This window comes from Temnothorax nylanderi, unplaced genomic scaffold, assembly GCF_030848795.1.
Source record: "Temnothorax nylanderi isolate EJ_2023f unplaced genomic scaffold, tnyl_v1.0 TNYL_tig0078_pilon, whole genome shotgun sequence".
NCBI classification, from domain to species: Eukaryota; Metazoa; Arthropoda; class Insecta; order Hymenoptera; family Formicidae; genus Temnothorax; species Temnothorax nylanderi.
The window spans coordinates 1-24,984 of record NW_027249140.1 but is presented as its reverse complement, the minus strand read 5'-3'; the positions used below and the strand labels follow the sequence as shown (position 1 = coordinate 24,984).

Here is a 24,984-nt window from a genome sequence, read left to right as displayed (position 1 = left end):
TGACTCACCATGAAAACCATGAACCTTGATTGCACGTTGGCGCTCCCGATGTAAGTCAGCGTTTCCAGCCACCGTGATGATCGCCGGGGTGGTGTCCGCATCCACTTCTGCGTCGCAGACTGTCCTTCGTCGCACTCCACAGTCGCGCGAAAAACAGTCGAATATCACTTCACGATTAACGCGATCACGCACACCGGAGATTTCCCCTTTTTTTTCTCTCTCTCTCTCTCTCTCTTTTACCAGCCTCTGTCGAATTCGACGACGACGCGGACAGAGGAACAGCGCGTTAGAAATTATTGTCGTTGATAGAAGTGCGATAAAGCGTGCGTGTTTACCCGCGAAACGCGATCCTTATTGCTTACGCGAGCGTACGGGAAAAAATGCGCGTTCGCATTTCCAATTCGTTATACAGTCGCGATTAACCGGCGTGACCTCTCTTCGCCGGTACAATATTATTGACTACTAATTGATCTATCTAAGTAACTTATTAATTGGCTATCGGTGACGGCGAATATATTGGTCTACCGGCATTCGATTGGCATACTGGCATGAATACTGGCCCGTTCGGCTCCGGTCACCTGCAACATACAAATGCGTCGTCGTCCGCATTAGAAATTGCCGCTTGACGAAACTGGAAAACGTAACTATACGCGTCGCGGAAATCATAATTCTGGTCGCCTTTGTAGCGGAACGACGCAGATTTAGGACGAGAACCCGCGGAGACCCGAAATAGAGATTACTCTCGTTCCGAATCGGCATCGAATTTCACAAACGTCGCTGCTTCTAATTGTACGCATTTGACGTTCCGAAGAATATCTACTTTACAGGAACAAACTCGATATATGAATACAGTGATTTCTACTTTAACTGTATTGGTTTCAACAGTTAGCAAGCAATTGATACTCGCATTTAAAAATTAATCAAATATAATCATAATAATTTCTAATATCGTTACTAATGTAACTAATTATTACTATTGGAGTACATTTGAAAATTCACTTGTTATTACTCTTATAATATGCAATCTGTACGAATTTTGTCTCGTTGAAACTTAACTATAAAAGATAACGATACGATATTATTTTCAGAATTCGTAAGCTACGCTTCGTGCAACTGAACAAAAGACCTCTCCAAGAGAAAGTGCTCAAATCAGCGCGCTGCTTTACCAAGGCGGAAGTGTCGACCTCCATTATTTTGTTTCGAGGATCTAGTATGAGTGATCGTGTCACCAGGAAAAACGTAGCGGATCGGATAATAGAGTGGGCAAATGCAACGGCATCATTTTGTGGGGCGCGGTCGAGTGTACTAGGCCAGACCCGTGACGCACCCGGTCTTTATTTAAATCATTCGATCCGTCACGGTATAATCGATTAGCGCTAATAGCCGAGGAAATAGAGTACACCGTAGGCTCTCGAAGATACTCGCACCATTCCCATCACGATCATCTCCCGATTGATCGATCGATCGACAAATGATTATAACAGCATCTAGATCTCGAGATGTCTTGGTGAATAGAAACAAAAGCCTGAAGGGGGTAATTCTGAAGAAATGTTACATTCATTTTCCTCAAAAATTTTAAAGGAAAGCCTGTAACAATAATAGTATTTAAACTTTTGATATTAACTATTTTAAAATTTACCTACTTTCAAAAATTTAATTTCCATTAAAAATTAGTTATTTCTAACTTAATTTAGAAGCGAAACTTGTTGCACCATTGAAATTTGATTTATTAAAACGTTTGTTTTCGATATCTGTTACTTAACAATTTGAGCTATCATTAACATTTAAGAAATAATAAAATATAACGAAATTCTCCAAATTACGTATTATAATTTCCCTATATTTTTCTTTGAATCAACATATTACTTCGTAAATATTAATAGAAATTCGAAACTGATTTCTTAAAATATCTTCAATGATAAACAGGAAATGATTACTATTGTGTTTACCAAATGTTTTTTCCAAAGTTAAAAAATAATTATATGGCTCGGATAATAAATATGCATACGTGTTGCAGACGACGCAAATAAAGAGCACGTTGCTATTTGTATCTTTGTTAGCATGCTTTCGCAGCGAATTCGTCTCATCAACAAAGTATATAGCGATTGCGACCAATAAAATATACTTCGTACCGTGACAAGTCGTCACGAAGTTTTATTGAAACTTTATAGTATATATGGTTTCAACTATGCTTTAAACTTTGAACATAATTATCGAACGAGACAGTTCTATGACCACTCGACCTCAAACTATACATCGGTACAACGAACCGTAAAGGCAACGCACTTTAATTAAGTAAAATGAAAACTAAGAACGAAACGTGTATTGTCAAAGTAACCTAAATCATAGGGGCATAACATTTTTAATCTCGTTTATAAATTTATAAACACGATTGTATATAAAAATCTATTATCAATCTGCAAATATATGTGTATATTAAAATATATTTAAAATGATTGTTTTGTAGGATATGGCTAATAAGAAATTGTATCAAATTACGAATCGAATTGCGGGAGAATAGTTTTTCCTCATATTCTCGGACGTATGATCGACATTAATAGGATACAGCGCGCGCAAATGGCCGGTGTATTTACGGTTTTTCGTCTTATTGGCCGCCGCGCGTTTGCACGTAGCACAGCCGATGGACGTCGGGTTCGGAGCAGCGCGGCTATTGATCTACGGATCGATCGATCTATCGCTGTCAGACCGTTTCATCGCGGGACGGAGTCCTCGACGACCGACGACGTACCAATAAAGCTCGCCAGAGGCGTCTACGGCGATTGCCTTATCGATCGTGATCCTAAATCATCGGCGATCCGATCGGTGATCGTTTAAAGATGCCACGAACTTGCACGCTGTCCCTTTATGCAGGCTGATTTACGCTTGAATAAGCGATCTTCGAGGAAACGTAAGAGAATCCGTATCGAATAAAACACGCTATACAAAAGTATATATGTTATTTCTTTATTGAGATGTAGACTAGACTGAAATTTACAATAATGTCATATTTTGCAAAAGTCTGTGGTATATCTTGCAATTAAATACGATTTTATTCCTCTTCGTAAAATATTTTCCACATAAAGCGATAATATCTCTACATGTTCTCAAAGTTTACTAACCAAATTTTGAATCGCCTTATATAATGCGATTTCCACTGACAATGAGAGAGCGGTATGATGCTTGGATGATAATTGAAAGATTACGAAACGTCGCGCTTAATAAATATACGCGCTCGACTGCCTAGTTTAAACGAGAATATCTCTATACGTATATAGAATATGTCTATTACATATGTATATCTCTTCTACACAAATATCAGTCGGAATAAATATCGTGCGGTTACATAAGCGATATCGTGGCGGAAATTTGGAAGTTTCATAGAAGAACATAATCTCTTACTTATTACGATCTCATAATCATAATTCCAATATGTAACTCCTTTCGCATAAATTGCGGCAACAGAAAAGCGCGAAGAATGTCTAGTAGAAACAGATAACAATCGATATAGAATAGAAATATGTACAAGTAACAAGCGATATACCAGGTATGACTGAAAGTATCGACATTCCGTCAAAATGAAACCTTTCCGATCCAACTCGTACGTAAAGATCCAACGAAGGAGACAGGACGACGTGGCTCCTATACGCGTTCGCATCGTTTTGCAAGCTCGCCGTCGATCCTCTACACCTACGTGCAGAGTCGCGCCGGTGCCGCGCCGCACGTTTCTATAGGTTTATGAATGGAGCAGCACGCGTAAGCGACGACTAGATCACTGTGTGTAAGAGGCGGCAGCGGCGGCGAAAGTAACCTGCTCTAGCTTGTACCTGCTCGAAGGCACACCATGGCGCGTACGCGCGCACGTGCACGCACGCACACGTATACCTACACCGTACATATACGCATACGGACGGGCAGTCAAGCTGGCAGGTCGGCAGCTCAGAGCAGGCAGGTAAAGAACCGCCCTGGATAATTGCACCGAGTGGCAAACCGCACGGCGCGACGGACGGACGCGTGTCGCTGCGGGCGCGAAATGCGGCGCGGCGCCGACGCTGCTGGGCGCCACGAAGGGCGGCTTCGACGTTTTCTCCGGCGACATCGAGACGAGAATTTGAAAGGGAGAGACATTTATTGTATCGTGGGAAGAGTTTCCCCCTGCGATATACGATGGAAATATAAAATACGGAATATACGGAAAGGCTGAAGTCAAAGAAAACATACTTAAAGAGTGAGAACGTTCGAGCGAAATAAAATATGCGAAAGATAAAATTACAACAGTGAGAAAATCAGAAATAGTTCAGTTTTACTTTTTCTTTTAAATAAGGTTTAAAATAATGAAAATTAAGATAAATATATGCTAGATCTTATTAGCAATTTAGTTTAATAAATGGAATCAACTTGCGCTTTCTCGGAAAATAAATAATTTCGTCTATATAATTGAGTTATTAGCTAAATAACTAATTAAGAGATATTAATTAAATGTTAGATAGTTTAAATAACACTAGAGAGAGAAGTATTCAATTATTCTTATATATATTGGACATGAGTACTACCTAATAGCGTAATAATAAAGGTTTAACATAACATGATGTTCATTAAAATGCAGATGGTATCGTATCTGAACCATTAGTTATCATCGCCAGTCGTAGCACTTTATTATCGTCATTTGTCACGATCAGTAGAAAGTTGTGAGGTGTAAAAATAATCAGACATCGGCATATCCAGCGAGAATCAGATAAGCGACTTTCCCGCGCGACTACCTACCTAGATTAAACTATAAAACAGGATGAGCTCATTCGAGTTAAATGAGATGGCCGCATATGCCAAGGTGCAACGGTAATCAGGTTGAACTTGAAACTTTCATGCAAGTCCACGATAATAACCATCCTCACAAAGCAACATACAATATTTCACACGGGTTTAATCTGACGTTAAGTGTAAAAGCATCAAGTTTCTCGATCGTCGTCCATTTTAAAATAATTGACCGGATTGTGCATTAAACAATATTGTAGATAAATTCTTCAAACAAAGAGCTAAAACTTACTATTCTAAAACAATTTATCGAGCTGCACATTTCTGCTATCAATTGTAATATTAAATTTTACGATGAAGTGAGGAATTTCATAACATAGATATGCCCCTAGAAAAAATTCTTAGAACATTTTTTCTGCGCGCAATAATTTATACTCCATATTATGCTCCGTTATACATATACGCGATATATGCTCTCACACGATGCAATTATCACGGCAACAGAGAATTTTGTTGCACGGCATGCTAACCAGAAATAGAGAGAGTGAGAGACATAGATGCATTTCCTTGTGTGTCGCTCGATGCACCGCTGTCACGTCGCCCAGTTATCTGCATGTGGACCGAAGACCGGTTATACGACCGGCGCAAATAATTGCATTATACGGCGCGGCGGCGCGTTAGATAATGATCGGCGCGTATCGGGTCGGATCCCGCGTGAACTCGGACGGGTTTACCATTGCCGAGGCATTACCTTATCTAGCCTTCTGGCCGGTCGCCTTGAAAATCACCGCAGTTGGCAGCATAGATTCCTGCACCAAATGCCAGGCATAAACTCGCGCATACTTGCGCGCGTGATCCGATAATACATCTTGCGAAATATCGCCGATTATCTCATTCAATTTGTAAACTCCTGAAATTTCTCCAACTCTATTCTCCCCCGAACAGATGTCGATAAAGTTAATAAACGAAGCATAAAGTTGTGCATCGGAAGATACTCAACGTTATACAACTCGGTTTTTATTTTTTCTCAGAACCAATTTCTCCGGAGCACCTTCTCGCTATATTCTGTACAAAAGTAGATAATGCACTCGCAGTGAAAAAGTTGGCGCAGCGTTTTATTCTTTCGCGGTGACGCGTCATATTTAATTACGTCGTTTCTCGAAAGCGATGCGAAATAAATTTTTCATCAATTATCGTAGTCAATCCATTATAGACAACCGCGATCATAATTTGCGAGAAATTCTTAATCTCCTCAACGAAGATAAGATTGGCGAAACGTTGGAATTATAAAGTCCACGATTGCTAAATCAAAGTCACTTAAAATTAGAAGCGAAACTCGGAGAGTCGAGTGAATAATGAAGCTCGAGGAGGTAAGAGCTTTGCGAGTTCATTGCACCATCGATCACTGCCGCTTTTTCTTCGGCGTTCATTTCTTCGCGGGTAAAGTCCGATCGCTCATTTTGTTCGCCGATCCTCTAATCCGATTGATCGATCTCCGATCCGCGATGGCGCTATTAGTTTCTTCGGTTCGTGACGATGGATCCATCAACACCGCAAATACCATTAGCGCATACCGCGGCTTTTTGCAATTAACCTTACCTATGATTGCGAAACCACCAACTATCTCGCTAACCTATCGGGCCCCGTCTCGATTAATTAATCTAATCACCCTCTATAAGCTAACCCAACTTTCATCTCATCACTGCGTCTAGAAAGCGGCGGAACCGATCGCGATTGCCAATTATTTTGGCAATCATAATTAGCATAATCTTGCTTAATTTTTCATAAAGCCAATTATTTTCTCCCCGAAAAGAATGCCGTCTCCGATCTTTTTCCAATAAATTAAAGAATAAAATTGATTTTATTACCTTGCAGTTAATTCAACTTTTATTTTGACACACAATTCAAAATATATCACAATGTGCCTCCGCAGTAAAAACTTGTTCATTAATATTAATTAACATGCTCATTCAAAAACCATGTGGCTTAGAGGCTACTCTGAGAGATATAATCGTTAGACAGTGTCACAATAATAGTGAAAAATCAACAGAGGCAACGACTGGCTATTTCGAATTTTCTCTCGGATTACCTCATGAATTGTGAAATTCTAGTTATGCGTGAGACACTGTGATAACACCGGAACGAGCGCAAATATTACACCGACGCGCGACGTACGCCTAAGCATTTAATAAAGTCCTCCTTCTCGCGGGAGGCATTGACATTAATTTGAAACTCGTCTGGCCAAGATCTTATCGGTCTATTTCGAAAGCGAATCGTGTCCGTGCATATGGACGAACGCGGGCGTATGCATATGTCGACATGCATATGCATATAAGCGTTTATATAAACGATCAAATGATGTCGCCATCTACTTGCGCTCCAGATCTGTTGTGTTGTGATAAAATAATAATTAATATTATCAAAAATATAATATCAAAGATACTAATTGAAAATTGACAAATTGAGGTTTTAATAATATCGTGTTATTTAATGCACCGTTACATCGTCGACATTTTGCAGACACACGCGATCGTAACGAACTACGAACAAATATCGACGACAAAAGGATTAAAGACAAAAAATATTTTAAGACTGAGAGAAAGTAACGTTGTCTAGCGGAGGATTCTCGTTACCGAAATGCGTGTTTCTAGAGACACGAGCCGAGTGCGATCTCTGAAATGCGTGTCACATAACGACACGCGCTAATACGGGCGTATTAAGCGCGGCGCACCGCACCGCACGTGCATATATGCACGTCGTTGGTGCAGAAGAAACTCTTGTTCTAGGTTGCGTTAATGTAGACCGCGACGGGTGTACGTGTACCTCATACCTGGACTCCGCGATATCAGATTTTATCGTCCCACGTGAAAGAATGAAAATTAACGAGCCGATTTAGGTCCCGGATTGCGACACGTCGCGCTGAGAAAACGTCCGCGAATGCGAACGCGAACACGAACACGCTTTGCTCTCTCGAGACACGTGCTGCGTGCGCCGTGCGTACCTCGCGCGTTTGTATTTGTCCCGCAACATGACAGTTCGAGATCGCGATCAGATAAAAAAAAATGATGTATCTGCGTTAGTCTGCGTATCTGCGATTTCGCAGTATCCTAATTCTGATTAAGAAAAATTAAGATAATTTTATATTTTGCGAATAAGAAACTATCTTCGTGCAATCGTAGCTTTTGCAGACTGATTGATCAATATTATTCACAATTACAGAATATTTTCATATTTTTGTTCGCTTTCGATAAGGTAAGAATTGAAGCTATTCATGTATCCATTATGCGTGTTAAAATTTAAATCCAGCTGAATCCATGAAACAGGTTATTGGCAATCAAGCGACACCTGCTTCAGTCAATTCTAAATAACATGTTTACTATTTTAGTTGCCTCAGAAAATATACCTTTCCCTAAGTAGGAGTCTTCGTCAAACATTTCCGAGACAAATCAAGCCTAATCTCTATCGAGTGAATTAGATCGAAAGAAAGCTTCTTGATTTCTTATGGAAAAAAATACAGATTCTCGACAGTCTTCTGTTAAGTATAAAGAAACGGCTCACTAGATCTAATCCAGAAGTTTTTTTGTGGCAAACGGCATCACTTATTACGACGGCAGATGAATTCGCGCGACTGCGACGGACGCAACATTCATAACGTTTTTATCGGGTTTTCGATCATCGACTGCTACCTGCTGCCACTGCGGTCGCTGGCGGCAAACGCCAGCGAGTGTTCGTTTAATTTTATCGCCCCAGCCATTGACGTTTTTACTGCGCCGCACCGCCGCACAGGATCTACGGGCTAGACTCTCGGACTAGGCGAATTCCTGCGGCAACTCCCGATCCCCGGGGTCCTTGTAGAGCTTGTAAAATTGTACATTGACACCCTTGTGCGCTTAGATAATGAAACGCGGGATAACGAGATTCCGCACCTCATAAATCGAGCCTTTTATCGACCGTTACACGGCGAGACACAACTTTCGATAATCAACGGGAATCTGTTAAATCAGACGTGGCCGTTACGCAAAAGTCAACAGTCACGCTCGTGACGTCTGTTGCGATTCCATTAATCCTTCTTAAGTGGTCGTTTTTTTGTTCCGTGAGAAAAAGTATTCGTAGAACTGAGAAATATTGTCGAAAGATTTTTTTACAAGAAAAAGAAAAAAAAGATGTTAAAACTTAAAAAGCCAATAGCTCGTTCTGTGATAAACGTTCAGAAAAATTATCTGAAGCTAAAATATGAGAGATGCAGTTCTGAAAAGAATCTATAGTTTCTTCCTGAATATCGTAAATCTCTTCAGAATCTGAAGAGCGCCTCGCAAACGAGAAGAGTAAACGCCACAACTATCTGATAATATTACCACATAACGATGCGCGTTACTCTATCTAAATAATCTCCATGCCTGGAGAAGGAACAATATCTTTATAACGATTTTAACGTTTCCAACTCGTTCGCTAAAATTTAATACAATTTCCACTCGAGCGCGGTTGTTACGATTGTAGGCAGCGAAGTACATTGCATGCCTTGCGATCTCGTTCAAGATCGACCACGTAATTGTAGGGGATAATTCTAGATTCCTTATTTAAGAACAGGATAATAACGAGTGAGATATACGGCGTTTTACACGAATACGTCTTCCATATAGCGTTACGATTAGATATCGTTTCCCGACGCCACGAACGATGAATGCATTTCCATTTTTTGTTACGTGCTGTGTCATAAGTATTGTGCATAAGTTTGCGAGTACAGCAGATTAGAAGAAAAATAAAGATGTAACTTTCTAAATCTTAATCCTCGAGAATACACTACTATTCTATTCAAATTTTTGAAAAAGAATAGATATCTCATATTCTTTTTCAAAAATTCGAAAGTAGATATTGAACAAGCTTTACATATGTAATTTATTTAAAAAATCATGCATATATTTACAGATTTATTTTTAAGTGCATGATACATTATTAAATTCTAAACTTTTTTGAAATATTCTTCGAATTCGTGTTACATAATATACACATCTAATTTGAAATATTATCGTACGTCATTCTCGTTTTCAATAATAAAGCAAAAAATATGTAATATTCGTCTTTTAATTTTTTTTCTTATTTTTTATTTTATTGATATGACGTTAAAAATCGATTCTCGAAATCAAAATATTAAAGAAACAAACTTTTGAAGTAATCCGAGGAAAGTGCTTACACTCGAGGATTAATTTGCCCGCATTCAGGAACTTATAGACGGTAGTGTATCACGGCGATCATTCCCGCGCTCTCGAATACGCTACCGTTCGCCCCGGGATCGCGCGCCGGCTTATCGCGCCGTCTAATCCTCTCCTTCGAAAGCCCGGCGAGAGAGAGAGAGAGAGCGAGAGAGAGAGAGAGAGAGAAAGACGATAATGAAAAGAGCGGCGGTGTAAGCGGTGCCCACGGTGTTGCCTGCCTAGAACGGCAATCGTAACACACACATATTAGATGTAACACACGCGAACCTCTCGCGTCTTTTACTGCCCGCACTAAAACTAACATTCGCATACATTCGTTGCACCGCGCGCGGTAATGAGAGACGCAGTCGGAGCTATTACGCGATGACGTGTAAATAGCGGGCGGTGTACAACGCCCGCCGGAGAGAGAGGCTCGTGTCGGTTTTATCCCTTTCGTCGAGGGAGGGACACGTATATATCGCGAAGTATCGCGACAACAGCGGCGACGCACGGCGAGACCAGTTACGTAGAAGGGCAGGCGCAATTCGCGGCGAGTTGTACGTACTAACGCGCAGTTACGCGTACAAGCTATTGTATCGCGGCGAGCGATATAAATCGCTGATGAAAAATCGCGTTGACAAAGGATCCGGCGTAAGCGAGCGCGCAACGTCCGTCCGGCGAGGGAAAAATCGTGGGGACAAAGGAGCGGGCGCGACGGTATCGGCGCGCGATAACAGCCGACGAAGGCTTGATACGTCTTATTAGTCAGTGGAATTAATCATCGGGACTTATAGCGACCTGTGGCGACATTTTTTTCACGGCCTGCCATCGTCCTTTGTCTCGTTGCACGGGCGTAAATAGCGGCGACAGTCTCTGCTCTTCTGCTTATACATGCAATCTTTATCGCGATATTATTTGCAAATAAGAGAAATGTCTTAATCCCAGCATTGTCGTAGCATTTATAAAAGCTTGTTCGTCGATCTTAAGATATTGCGAATTGATGTCTTTCTATTATTTTGGTATAATGAAGTATATTTGTATAAACATGCTAAAAATTAATGCATAATGTATTGAGTAAGCACACCAATGAAAGATAATTCTCGCAAAAATAAATTACAGCGATTATTTGTAATAAAATATTTGCATATAGATGCGAGATAAATGGCGATACATTTCATAAAAAATATGACTAATCTGTTCTGGACAACAAATATTAATAAAACAAAATATTTAATAAAATTCAAATTTTTAAATTTATATTCATTGATAGATAATTGTATGCAAAACAAATTAATAAAATAGGTATCTTATTGAAATATATATACAGTACTATAGTGACATTTACTTTTTAGTAAGACAACAAATGTACTTATTTGTTATATATGGATATACGTTTAATAAATATACCCTTTCACGTTATTAAAATAAAACAACAGTTACATAAAACATGGAAATTATAGTGAAGATCGGCCGACCGTTTATCTAGAGCAGTTATACGAGGAAATGCATTGTCATTAAGTGAACGCGCAGCTAATATCGAAAGAAAGCGAATGCAATTTTTAACATAGGTGTACCCGTAGGCCTGATACTTGGAGGGTGACTAGGACGACACGGGGACACGATATTGAACGGTAGCCGTCAGCGTGCGATCCTATTAGCCCGCATTGTATGCTAATGAGCGCTTGTCGCCTGTGATCCGTGCTTATATCGCGTTATATCGTCGACAGCGGTTCTCAGTGAATCGCGCTTTTCCGTCGCGCGGCGATAATTTATCGCCTTATCGCGATTTCGTCGTGTGCCCGTCATTTCTTCGACACCGAATTGTCGAGACGATCCGAAATTCAAGCGCGACGCCTTTGTTGACGTTCTAGTACGACGACGCAATTAATCGGAGCCAATTAAAGCGCGCAGTTACGTCGCGCTTCGCACGAAATTACTTATTCTCAAAGCAGACGGGGAATGAGAGACTGTTGCTAGGCGATTACGGTCGGATTACGGCCGATTTAACGCCCTAATACGTTTCGTCGACGGGTAAAAAAAAAAGTTCCGGTAGGAGAAACCCGCGTTCAAAGGGTTACATAAAATTACTCTCCTTCTCTCTCTCGCGGCTTTACTGAAAAGTTCAGTCGGCAAACGCGAAGAGCAAAGGGACGCGAGAAAACGATGAAAAAGGGTCCCTCTCATCATCGGTTGATAAACAATTTACGGCCTAGTCTAATCTCTCTTGCGACGACCCTTTGCTGCACGCGATTTGAGTTTAAAGTAACGATGTAAATAATCGCTATCTTTCGTGATATTAAAACTTTTCTGTTATAATGGTGAACGTTACAGACAAGAGGGGGTAACGATTCCTCACAACTTACAAGAGAGGGCAAGAAATTAAAAGTTATTTACAGAGTTTAGAAATCGTTATTCACCGATCAAGGAGCAACGTGACGGTCTCTCCACCATTGCAATAATCCGGCAGTCTAGTTTTCGCTATTGTTACGTATACAATGTGTGATGTGTGCAATTTTAAGCAGCCCTAAAGCATAGTTAGAACATTATATACGACCGATGAGGGCAAACTGTGCTTTAATGGGCACGTAAATTTTTTTATGCGCCATTAAAATGATCATGAAAATGACCGCACACGTACACGCACGCATACACGCGTGTTTTTCACGGAGGACGGCGCAAGAGAGCGAGAGAGAGAGAGAGAAAGAGAGAGAGAGAGAGCTTCTTAAGAAACGCGGAGTAAAGCTTTGGTGCAATGAATATTTCTGCGGACGACTGAAACGAGTGTAATTAACGTTATGACTGTTGTTGGTGGTTATCCAACTGTGAGCCGGGGCTCATCTCAGAACCGTCGACTGGCCACTCGACTCGAGTGCGCGCGTGTGTGCGTGTACACACACGCGCAATTTACACACGCACACACACCACCGGCTTACATAAGCGCGCACCATGACGCTCGTGCGATACGCTCTATGCAAAGACTGAATTAGATATCAACAATTAACCGAGTGAAAGTACAGTAACGTAAACCAACATTAGATATATATCTGGAACGTTCAATCCATATCGGGGAAGGGCGAGTAATTACCGTCCGTAACGCTCAGCATTCTCGTAATTCAAGGTACAATCTCATTATGTCAACTTCATGCAAACCTGCTCGCGGGATTTCTCGTTTGCGTCTCTCGTACGATTGCTCAAAATGAAAGGTGTATGTTTACGCGAGACGTATCCTCTTTCCGTTTCATCCTCGACATGTTCTGCAAGCTCATTATTACTTTCCCCCCTTCCCCAGTTGGTCTCCTAAATTACATTATTCAATGTCTTATTCTTGACACGTATATAAGCTATTTTTATACGTATAACATTCAATTACATTTTCATTTAATCCATCATTCCGCGATAATATTCTGTCGGCGACTGTAGAGATACCTACTCAAGTTAAAGAAATTTTAAGGTCAGATAAATATAAGCCGAACGGAACGTGCTTTACTGAAATGACGTTTGTACAGGATATTAAACGAGACAGTGTCAACACTCCATGCGCTGGTGTGCCGAATTTATTAGTATAATGTATTTCTCGCATCGGTAGCTAAATTATGTCCGACACAGAAACAGAGAGATCGCGCAGTGACGGTATCGTAACATGTACATCGAGAAATCCCATCTCGTGGACGGGATCAGGGATCAGGGTCTAGGCGTCGTCGACGTAGCCGGCGGCCGAGATACGGCGCGGCGCGGCGCGTCGACATAATTATGCTACGCGCCGTCAGGTAGATGAAGCTGATACGGACGCGGAGGCCGTTTAAGCGCCTCCGAGAGCATAAATAATCCTATTAAACGTGTCATTGGTTGTGTCAACAATCTGACAGGCGGCAGCCTATCTCGGTCGCCGTGCTGCTGCCGGTCGTAGGAACGCGCGCCGGTTATGTGCACGCAGATACGCGCGTTTAACACGTGGGTCGGCCGGTACAAGTCAATGTCAGGAAGTCACGGAAGTGATCTCATCGGCGACGGGAGCGCGACGGGTGCGCGCGGGGCATTATGCAATGTTCATTATTCTGCTCGCTCGGGTGGGCGCGCGCGCGCGTATTAATTCGCTCGTAAAAAGCCGCGGTAAAGTTCACACGTGAGGTACACGGAGATATAGAGAAAGAGAAAGAGAAAGAGAAAGAGTGAGAGAGAGATCCGATCGGGGACCGATGGCATTTCGAGTGGCGGCGCGGTCGATCTCTCGCTAGGAATTGAAGAACCGTCCGTTTACAGTTAAGAGCAACGCGTCGCGCGGCTCGCCACCTGTTTGCCCGTTCGGCTGTTCCGCAAGCCACTCCACGGCATTGCCGACTCGATGCGCGGGTAAATAAGGAGTACGCGATATGAAACACGGCGCGCGCGACTCGAGTGTCGTCGAGGAGGGCCCCGGATTACGTGTGCAAGGTGTCGCAGAGTGATTTTTAATTTCGTCTAGAGACTATTTGTATTATTTGCAGTCAACGTTTTCTCAACGGGAACGTCGCGGAATCGATATCCTTCGAGTTATCGGTAAATAAAAATGTACAGCTTTTACGGCTTGTAAATTAAATCCCGCAGATGAATGACGAAATGTCGTCGTCGTTCAACTTTCACAAGCGGGACTTCATCTTCGTAAAATTTTAATTCGAGACATGACTATTCAAATATTCGGCACTAAAAATTTACAGGCAAAAATAATTTTCCACGTTGTTGATAATGCAAAAAGATTATTAAAGGCTTGTCTTAAAAGACACTGCTCGATATATTCTCACTTTTGTTTAAAACGAAATATGTTAATCTGAGTCCAAACTTTATTTCTTTGTTTCCGAAGCTTGCATATAGATCTAAACTATAACTATTAGGCATATTTAATATTTTCATTTTAATATTTTCGCGTTAAATGCGCGGTGAAAATGTTGACCGTCGAAGAGTCGGCATGATAAAGAGATTGATAAAGAGACTTCTCTAAAGTGGTACGTCGCTATTAAATGTTAGACCATTGCCTAATTGGGAGCTACGCAAACGGCTCACGAACAATTTCTCGCGCGTTTCTAATCCGAGGAAAAAATGTACATCCACATAAAACTCCAGCCAGTCGCGGCAATTAGGCCAAAGATTACGCTCGTGCTGCTTGATAGCCAAAACCGTTAACGAATTAGGAAACAGTTTTTCCTTACTTACATAAATAACGCGGCTGATTTAACTAGATAAGCACATTTACGCAATTCTGACAAAATTTACCATTTTTATTTCGATATTTATGGAATCCAATTTCTGGTTGATTAAATTTTTGAATATTCCGAAATCTCTCTTGACAATGCAATGTTTAGTCGTGTTGGAAATAATCTCAATATAACATTGTTTTACAAAAAAGATACGGAACATAATAAATGTAAAATATGTAATATTCATGTAAAAATAATAGCTTCGTCAAATCTTAAATCTCAAGTTAAAATATAGGTAGTGTCTATTCAATGCGACGCGAAAATAACGTATGTGTGTGTATGTGTGTGTGTGTGTGTGTGTGTGTGTGTGTGTGTGTGTTCTTAAAATCCAATTTATCGTCTCGTAACCTAGCCAAATTTAGAAAAGAGCAAGGGTCTATAAAGGTTCGCATCTAACGGGTCAAGTTTCTCACACGAGAAACTTGGATCGCGTTAAGATCGGCGATGTCGGTCACTGTTTTAATTAAGATCACAACTTGAGGAATGAATTTAAGACGGCCAGTTTGCGAAGTTGACGGCAGGATAAAAAACAGATAATCGTATGCACCAGAGAGAACCGAGGAGATGCGCTATCTCGATAAGATATGAGAGTGATACGTGCCAACGTCGCGCCTATCTCCAATGAGATAGAAAAAGAGAGGAAAACGGAGAGGGGAAGAGAGAGAGAGAGATGGAGAGAGAAAGAGAGAGAGAGAGAGAGAGAGAGAGAGAGAGAGAGAGAGAGAGAGAGAGAGAGAGAGAGAGAGAGAGAGAGAGAGAGAGAGAGAGAGAGAGAGAGAGAGAGAGAGAGAGAGAGAGAGAGAGAGAGAGAGAGAGAGAGAGAGAGAGAGAGAGAGAGAGAGAGAGAGAGAGAGAGAGAAAGAGGGAAGAGACTGAACTATTCTTTGGTGCCACGGGACTCTCACGTTAGGCGCGATTAACAGTACTTCACGTAGGCTATAACTTTCCGGACACGCTTCGACACGAGGCTTTGTCGCCGGTGCCCCGGTGGCGAACCCCCTCATAAACCTGACAATTACATCCGAAGCCTGCGCGTACCCAACCGCCGAGAGTCGCAAATGAAATAACTACGAGCGACTAATAACGCCGCGCCTCCTCCTCCTCCTCCCCGTTTCCCGCCGGCTACGAGGAAATGTTACTCGCCGGATTGCATCGCCGCGAGTAAACTGAATTAAGAACGTGCGACCGCAAATTAAGACGCGCTCCACGCGTGCACACGCATATACATAGGATATACATGGGATATACGAGGTATCGCATCGTTGCACGGACCACCCCTGTGACAACCAAACATTTATCTTCGTCAGTGACAAGGCCAGAATTATTGGGTACTTATGTGAAAATGCTGTTTCCATCATTTCGACCGTATCTGCTTAATTGCATTGTAAATTTTGGCGTTGCTTCCCCAAACGTTAATGACAAACAGATGAAAGATAAAGCATGGTAATAATTGAAAGGTACAGGTGAAAAACGATCAATGTCCATCCAGAGTAATTTCAAGAAATTTAAGTTTCAAGACATAAGATATATCTTAAGAAGTTAGAAAAAATTTGTATTTGAATTAATACAAAATTTAGTGAATAGCGGAGTGCAGCCTTAGTGTTTACTTAGTGTTTACATTGTATGGAATCTGACGGTTTTTTCCCACAAGCGCGTGGATTATGATCATTTTTTTCCCCAGCACAGTACATCTTTTGGCCTTATTTCCAATGAATTGTAACTGTTCTTGATCAAAACAGATAAGAATTATGAAAGTTCTTTAAAAATGCATTAAGGTAGCATGATCAGATCAATTTCGATAAAAAGTAGATCGTTTTTCTCCTGTACCCTTCAATTGCATAATGATCATTCTATAACTATTATTTACTATTATTTATTATTTACTATAATTCTATTACTATTATTTTCATTTTCAACAATTATAAAACATTACTTTTTTACCGTAGCTGTTCTATAAACAAAATGATATTTTAATGCAACGTTTCATGTTGGTATACAGAGATATAACAAATGATAAAAAATGCAGTATTATTATTTTTATCATAACATTATTCATTTCGTATCGTCTGCTCAAGCAAATGTAAAGCAACGAGCATAAAAAAGTGGCAGTTACACCCTCCCGTAAAATATTTTATGGCTACTTCTGATTCTGAAGCTTTTAAATACATTCTTTACGAGGTTTTAATACATTCGCTTCTATCGCGATAAAACTCGCGTTGAAAACTACGCCTGCATGATCATCGTGCTGTTATCACTCGTGGCTCGTTCCGACAAATGAATACGCGTACTAAATACGGACACGTGCGATCGAGTGCCCACTTCAGAAAGAATTTCTATTCTATCGTAGTGAAGAGATAACAGGTTCGCATTACCCCGATGCACGCGAGATTAGCCTTCAAGTGCGCGGCTTTGCATATGTACAAAGCGAATTTTCGATGCTCCGAGTACTCTCCTCTATGGTTTAAACTGAAAACGCGACTGCTCATCTGTAAAGGGCCTTCTCTGACCCTTCTTTCCTTTCTGAATGGGAAGGTCCAGAAGGTCATTATTTATTTAAAAAATCTGAATGCTACGAAAAACTGTGCATTTTAAGGATTAGGACCGACCTTCAATCGCGGAAATTTGCGATATCCGGAGTTTGCCGGCAGAATCTTAAGCGCGCACGCAGCTTTCGACCAAAAAGAGAAGAAAGATCGATTATGACACGTTATACGACACCCGCTCTTCATGGCGAAAGATAGCACTGCATTCGCGCATCGGCGCTCATCGTCAACCGTTTATCGCGTGCGAGTGTGCTTGCGCTATGCGGGTAACATTTCGCTTAGTATCGATCACACTATTAGCGACGTACTACGTTAGTTATCAATATTCACTTTAAACGTCGATTTTTACTGCGCGCGTTTAACGTAACTTCCACGCGTTTTCTCTCACTGCTTCGTCTCTTTCTCTTTCTTTTCCTCGAGTTCTTTTCTTCGAGTAACCGAATATATTCACAGTAACATACATATTAAAGATCTCGCTAATTACCCATTATCAAATCTGTACATCGCGGTAAGTTTCCTTGTCGTGTCGATAGCTACGAATTCTCACTGCAAATTCAAGTGTTATTTTAATTGAATCTCTTCTTACACAACATTTCTTGCCGTTTTAATATCCATTTCTATATACCAATGTAGATTAATTTCTAATCGCGGTTTAACTTACTTTTCATCTTTTTCGTGTTTTTAAAATTAGAGAAAGATAAAAGGTAAGTTAAACCAAGATCAAAGTTAATCTGCATCGGTAGAAACGGAAATAAATCACGTTTAACATGGTTGAACATATTAACTTTTAATTTAATACGATTAAACGTGTTAATTTAACACGCAACGAAACATGCAACACGAGCTTCAGTCAAATTTGTCATTTTAAGACGTTTATGCGTGTAGAAATAACACACTTGGATTTACAGCGCTCGTGTCCGGTTAGAGGCAAGCGGATTCACCTGCCTCGCGTTTAATATTCATAACTCGTAACGGACGAGGACGACGTAATCACGAGTACGTAAGAAACGGACGCTCGTCCCCGTAGGAGGTCATACGAAGCGCGAAATCTGCGACGACGCGACGACGGCGACGAAGACGACGGAGTCGTTCCTAAGTTGCATTCCATACGCGACGGCCGAGGACGGGGGAGGACGAAGGTAGATAGAAGGCAAAGATCGATAGAGGTTCGTCGACTCCGCGACTGGCCGACGACTCCGTGGCTTGATGCCGATGGGTTTAGTTCATAACTTTCCTGGAGAGTTACGGAAGCAGCTTACCCGCGGTAGCGTCAAGAAACCGGGATTTGCATAATCGTAAACAGTCGGACGTCAATAAATCTGAAATGTGAGATGTGAGATAAAACGGTGCTTAATTTCTTTTCCGAAGGAGCGTCTCGAAACATTGGCGGCTACCTAAATACGCGTAGTGCTTCTTATTTGGATTCTTCATTAAGTGAATCGACAGAGAAAAGGAGAGTTTTGTCAGAACTTGACGTTATCCTGAACGAATATTTCAGTTCGATCTAAAATTCCTCTAAATTTAAAGGATTTAAAATCCTTAAATTAACCAACAAATAGTGTCTCACGATTTATGTGCTCTTTCTGTCAGAATTTTATGTTATCATGAATATTTCAGTTTGAATAAAAATTCCCCTAAAATCCCTCAAATTGACCAACAATTCGTGCTCCACTGTTTATATATGTTCTTCTAATATATAAATCGCAAAAAATCATTTTGTTATTTTTATATAACTTATAGCTTATTGCAGCTCTTAAATGTATAAGTTTTCGTAGCATTCCGAGTATTTTTTTAAATAAATAATGACCTCCTGGTCCCTTCCCACCCAGAAGGGAGAAAAGTGTGAAGCTGCGCGTTTTCAGTTCGAACCTCTCAAGGGAGAATACCCCCGGAGCATCGCGAGCATTCGCTTTGCATGCATGCAAAGCTGCGCACAAGGGTTAAACTAAACTCGACTGAATTTCACAAGATAACGTCAAGAGAAAATTGCGAGCAGCACCGCGCTCGCCTAGCGCCAGTTTAACACACACCGTATACGTGTCAGAGCATGTGTCGTACACATTCGCGTCGAGCGACGGCGTAATCGGTACGATCGAGAGGCGTCCGCCATCTTAATTGCGTCTATTTCGCGACTGGTGTCGGGCGAATAGTTTCGCGTGTCACTCACCAAATCCTCCTGAGCTCCGTGGACGCTCCCGGAAACCGTTTTTTTGCACCTCGCGCCTCCTCGCTTAATCCAGGCGCCTATCACAGACTTTCCCACCTTTCCGCGATTCGTTCAGCACGCACTCGCACTCCCGACGCGACGGTCAACGGCGAGTCCGAGTCCTTCTGGCCTTCTCCACTCGCGCTCCTTCCCGAAGATTCGCGGCGAGGCACAATGAACACGATTGTCACAAAACAGTGCGTGATTCCGCTCGCGCCGGCGAACACGTGTTTAGCGTCCGATCCGAATTTCCTCGCCCCTTCTCGTTGAGGGGAGGGTTGCCGAGGGAGACTCACGAAACTTGGACGCCTCGAAGACTGTCGAAGATTCACGCGCGACCTGCGCGACTTCTCTCCCGAGCCGTCGGAGCCGTTTGAAAATTTTCAAACTGACAGCCAACTTCGCACCGATTGCACGGCCGAGAGATGGCGCGTGACGAACCCCGGCTCGCGCGTTGTTTTGAACGCGGCGCGACGAGGGAGATATTTATCCGCCCCCCCAAAAAAAACTATCTACACGTTCGGCGCACTGTTTTCGGTCGACGGGTCACATTACTCCCGTGCGACGACGACGTTGCCGCTGATCCGCGAGCCGACGGATCGCGCGCGGCCGTGCGATCACTCGAGATCCCGCGACGGGCATAATCCAATAACGCACGACGTTCGAACGACGTCGCCGGGCGCCGTTTCCCTCCTCGTCTCGTTTCTTGGCCCACGATGCGCGTCGAGGGTGTCGGCCGCTCCGTGCTCCGGTGCTCCGGTAGCCTCGCTCGATGTCTCCTCGCCGCGCGGGGGATCGCGTCGTCAACGGCGGCAACGTTCACGTCGATGCGGTCGGCAGGAGAGGCAGCAGCAGCAGCAGCAGCAGCATCACCACTGGCCGGATCATCTCGTCGCGGGCGACTCGGCGCGCCGGCGTTCGCTCGCGCGTGGTAGTACGTGGTCGCTCGTCGCGAGCTGCCGGCACGACGGCATGGCGCGGGTAAACGCGCGCGTGCGTTTCCGAGCCGACGATAGAACCGCACCACACCACCGTGCACCGGGGAAACGTCCTCTGACCGTCGTCGGCGCACCCGTACTGCCGCCGTACAACCCGGTAACGACGGAAACCGCGCGGCGCGAACGGGAAGGGGGGACGGGCGACTTGGTGGGCGACGGGCGACGATGCGCGACGACGTGCGACGATGACGCGCGAACGGAGCCGCTGGTGGCCGACTGCCGCCGACGGATGAACGAGCGGACGGACGGACGGACGGATGAGACTGGTGGACGAGCGGGTGCCGGGTGGGCGGACAGGGTGCGCTGAGCGCTCTGAACGATCAGCTGATCGCCACGCGCGCGCTGCTGCTACTCGCCGACTCGGCGACTCGACGTCAGCGACTGGCCCTGGCTCCTCCACCGGTGGGGTTGCACGGATTGCACCCGCGGCGACTCATCTCGGAGAGATTCGCTCGCTTCCTCGCCGCGTTATCTCTGCAATGTGCGTACGATGCACGCACGCACCGCCGCCTTCCTCCGATGTGTGTGTGTGTGTGTGTGTGTGTGTATATTATCGCGCACGTGCGACACCGCCGAGCGCGAGCGCGGCCGTCTCGCGTGCTTGCTTGCGCGCGGTGCGCACGCACGTGGGCACGCGCGCGTCAATGACGGCGCGCGCAAATATCGGGGGTATTCTCTCTCTCTCTCTCTCTCTCTCTCTCTCTCTCTCTCTCTCCTCTCTCTCTCTCTCTCTCTCTCTCTCTCTCTTTCACGTGGCTTCGATTTCTTTCTTTTTCTCTTTGTTCCTTTAAAACGTCGATTCGCGCGGCAGGAGACACGTGCGAGAAAAGAGCGAGACGGAAGAAGGCACGAGAGCAGACTGAAAGAGAAGGGGGGGGAGAGAGAAAGAGAGAGAAACAGGGAGAACGACACAGAGAAATGAGAGAGAAAAGAAAGAAAGAGTGTCTTCGTAGACCGACCTAAGCACCTAAGCACCGACTCGTCACACGGCTTTGAACGGCGAGCGATGGCCGAGCGTGACAGCTGAAGGAAAATCACGAGGCGAGCGTGGTGATGGCGCGAGCGACAACGTACGCCATCCGCTCGTGTCGGCAGCCGGGCGTGCACTGCCTTTCCGAGTCGTCGGTTGGCTCTCCATCCTCGACTCCGGCTCCGGCTGGCTGGCTGGCTGGCTGGCTCGCTCGTTCGCTCGCTCGCTCGCTCGATCGCGCGCGACCGGAGTCGCCGCTCGCCCGTATCGCGTGCGCCGCGACGACGGCGATGGCCCGGCGATGGTGCTTGATGGGGCACCGCGCGCGGTAGAGAAGGATAACGCAATCAATTAGGATATATCGATTCGAATCAAGGTACTTTTCGGGAACACGGGAAAGGATCGAGCAACTCTTGATCTTTTCGTCGGTGCCGGTTGTACCTGACGTCTCGATCAGCACTAACCTGGGTCAACTTAGCGTTTTGCTTTCCTACCTGATATACAAAGATTGATAGCTTGTTTTAGCTTTATTTTTTTGGATAATGTAAAATAATAATATACAATACGATTAATTAGAGAAGATGCCATTTTTGGTCAGTCTAGATCTTAATAAACTAATAATAATATTTCGGTGTTTTGTATGCTTTTTCCAACTCTTAAAACACAGATTTTTGTTAGAACAGTAAATCCACTTACTTAAATCGATAATCGATCTAACTTTTGATGCTAATAAGCAACCTTTGTAAAGCAATCATTATGAAGAATTTATTGCGAAAGATATCACTCCAGTCAAGGTTCAAACTTGAACCTCCTTACAATCCATAACGGATATCTTTACTAATTCGATAATAATAATATATATGTATATATAAATGCACACAATTAAATTTGAATATCTGTAATCAACGATAATAATAATAATTAGCATTTATTGCGTAGTATGATTTAAGGCTAGAAAAGTATTAAGTACCAATCGTCATTATTATTAATCTAGTAAAATTTGGAATAAAGATTAGCGCAAAACGCGAATAAAACTGGAGCTGAAAAAATATAGAATAAATATATAATTTTTCAAAGAACATTGAAATATATATCGATGAGTAAATCGAATATCATCTGTCTCTCCTTAGAGCAATAAAATGAAAGAGCATCTTTTCTCTCGCGTCATTCGTATCATTATTGATGTACTTTCTCTTGAACTTATCGCTTCACATAATTTAATTCGATTTAAGCTTTCAGATCTTACACCAAGTTATTGAAAGCTTTCATAATGCCTCGTTTCGAATACAATAAATTCTATAAAATACAGTGAATAATAGCGTTCATCCAAAATAGAAATTACCGTTCTGAGAATAAAATTATTGTCAGTAATATAAAAGAATATGCATATAGCAAAGAAATATTGAAAATATTTTAGACTTTTTTTTTTAGGAAACAAGAAAAATAGAAAGCGCAAATTTTTCGCGATATTCTGTTACCATAAACGCGATCGTGAACGAGACAGATCATTCAAATCGATCTTTAAATATCTTTGACCTGTTATCTAACAAAATATCTTACGAAAAGCGCAAGTGCTATATTCGCTCAGCAAGGATTAGACGCATTGCGGCATCTTTACGAGAAACTTTTACGACTTTAGTTATCCTGACGTCCGTTCTATAAAAGTTTTCGCAATGATCGCGAATTTATCGACTTGTAGGAAGTCTGAACTTTTCAATTGCAATCGTTCTGGTTGTTTGAATCGCTGAGCCCCTTTCGTTAACGATTTACAGAAGCTGAACGATGCAATAGCGTGACTATGTGTTCATGACGTGACGCCTTCTTTTTCATTCAAATCACATAACATAATTCCCTACATCAGAATTGAAGCGAATAATCTATAAAGCTACGTGTTTTCATATCGTATAATTGTAAAAAAGGCGTATAACTGCAATGGTGAGCGGAAAAATTAACTTGAGCCGCAATTTAACCGAGTCTCTGTTTCCGGCTGTAATATAAAGAGGAAAAGAGAGAGAGAGATGATCTATTAATTATGATTCACGTTATTCAATGTTAATCAGATCTATTTATGTGATGTGTGTGATATGGCTTATATAAGGACGGTTACAAACGCAAGATCGAACGAAGAGAGGATCTTTGATCCGCGGAACGGAGAATCTGCCGATGAATGGCCGCTGTCCGCGATATGTGGGTGTCGCTATTCGAATATTTCTAAGTGAGATCAATCCGGGGCTTTTTCTCTCTTGTGTCTATGTGCATGTGTGTGACCGAGCGTAGACAAATCAATGGCCACGCCTTTGGGAACCGGGCGCCGCGCCAGACGTTGCCAGCCGAAGACAAAGACACCCACGTGCGAATTGTATATCTCCCTCTCGATCCGAAAAATCCTCTAGGAAACTATCTCCGATAATTGCCGTTCCAAGAAACTAGAAGTATGCCCGATTCACCGTGCTCCGTTCCTCCTTGTGCTCTCTCTCGCGTGAGGTATGAGGTATGTATGTATTGTTAGTCATCGCGCGGCCTGAATTCTTTCCTGCTTGCTTGCATAGAGATGCATCAGACAATAATCCTTTCGGCATCACACCTCGACTCGCAAGGTTCTTAAATCATCATCATACGAATATGTGTGTGTGATTATTTCACATACTTTCGTTTGCTAATGGATGTTATTTTATTGTGATTCCTTTTATGTTTTAATAAAACGAATAAATTTCTTCCGATAAAAATGAGTAAAGTATATCGGATGAGCCAAACGCTTGCTTGGAAAGATCTAATAAATGAAACGCATAAAAAAAATACACAGCATTTGTTTGCAACCTTTTAATTAATTTATTACCCGTAAATTAATATAATTGTTATTCAAATGGAAGTTGTATTATATCAAAATAAAACTAGTTTTCTGCGTAATCTTAGTATTCAGTATAAGATTGTCAAAGCCGCACATATTTTGTAAATATCGTGTAAATATACGATTAAAATAAATATATATCATGAAAAACGCGATGTAAAAACCTGGAAAATATTTAAGTTCGGTGAGGATAAGCGACAAGTCCTCGTGATTGCGTCTAAGAATCCGAAATATCTGTGAGCCGAGA

At 42.5% G+C, this 24,984-nt stretch overlaps 1 protein-coding gene across 2 annotated transcripts in view; it reads right to left on the bottom strand.

Moving 5' to 3' along the window:
* The window catches only part of LOC139774316 (uncharacterized), a 349,030-nt gene extending 326,998 nt beyond the window's left edge, over nt 1–22,032 (bottom strand). The window contains exons 1-3 of one of the 2 annotated variants that reach the window (XM_071709516.1): nt 19,883–22,032; nt 545–578; nt 9–246 (exon numbers count right to left, since the gene is read on the bottom strand). In XM_071709516.1, coding sequence (XP_071565617.1) covers nt 9–101 — 93 coding nt within the window. In that variant the 5' untranslated portion in view covers nt 102–246; nt 545–578; nt 19,883–22,032. Of the gene's footprint in view, nt 1–8; nt 579–19,882 lie in introns of both variants that reach the window. The other variant, XM_071709515.1, reaches the window with a different exon arrangement.
* Between the last annotated feature and the right edge of the window lie 2,952 nt (nt 22,033–24,984).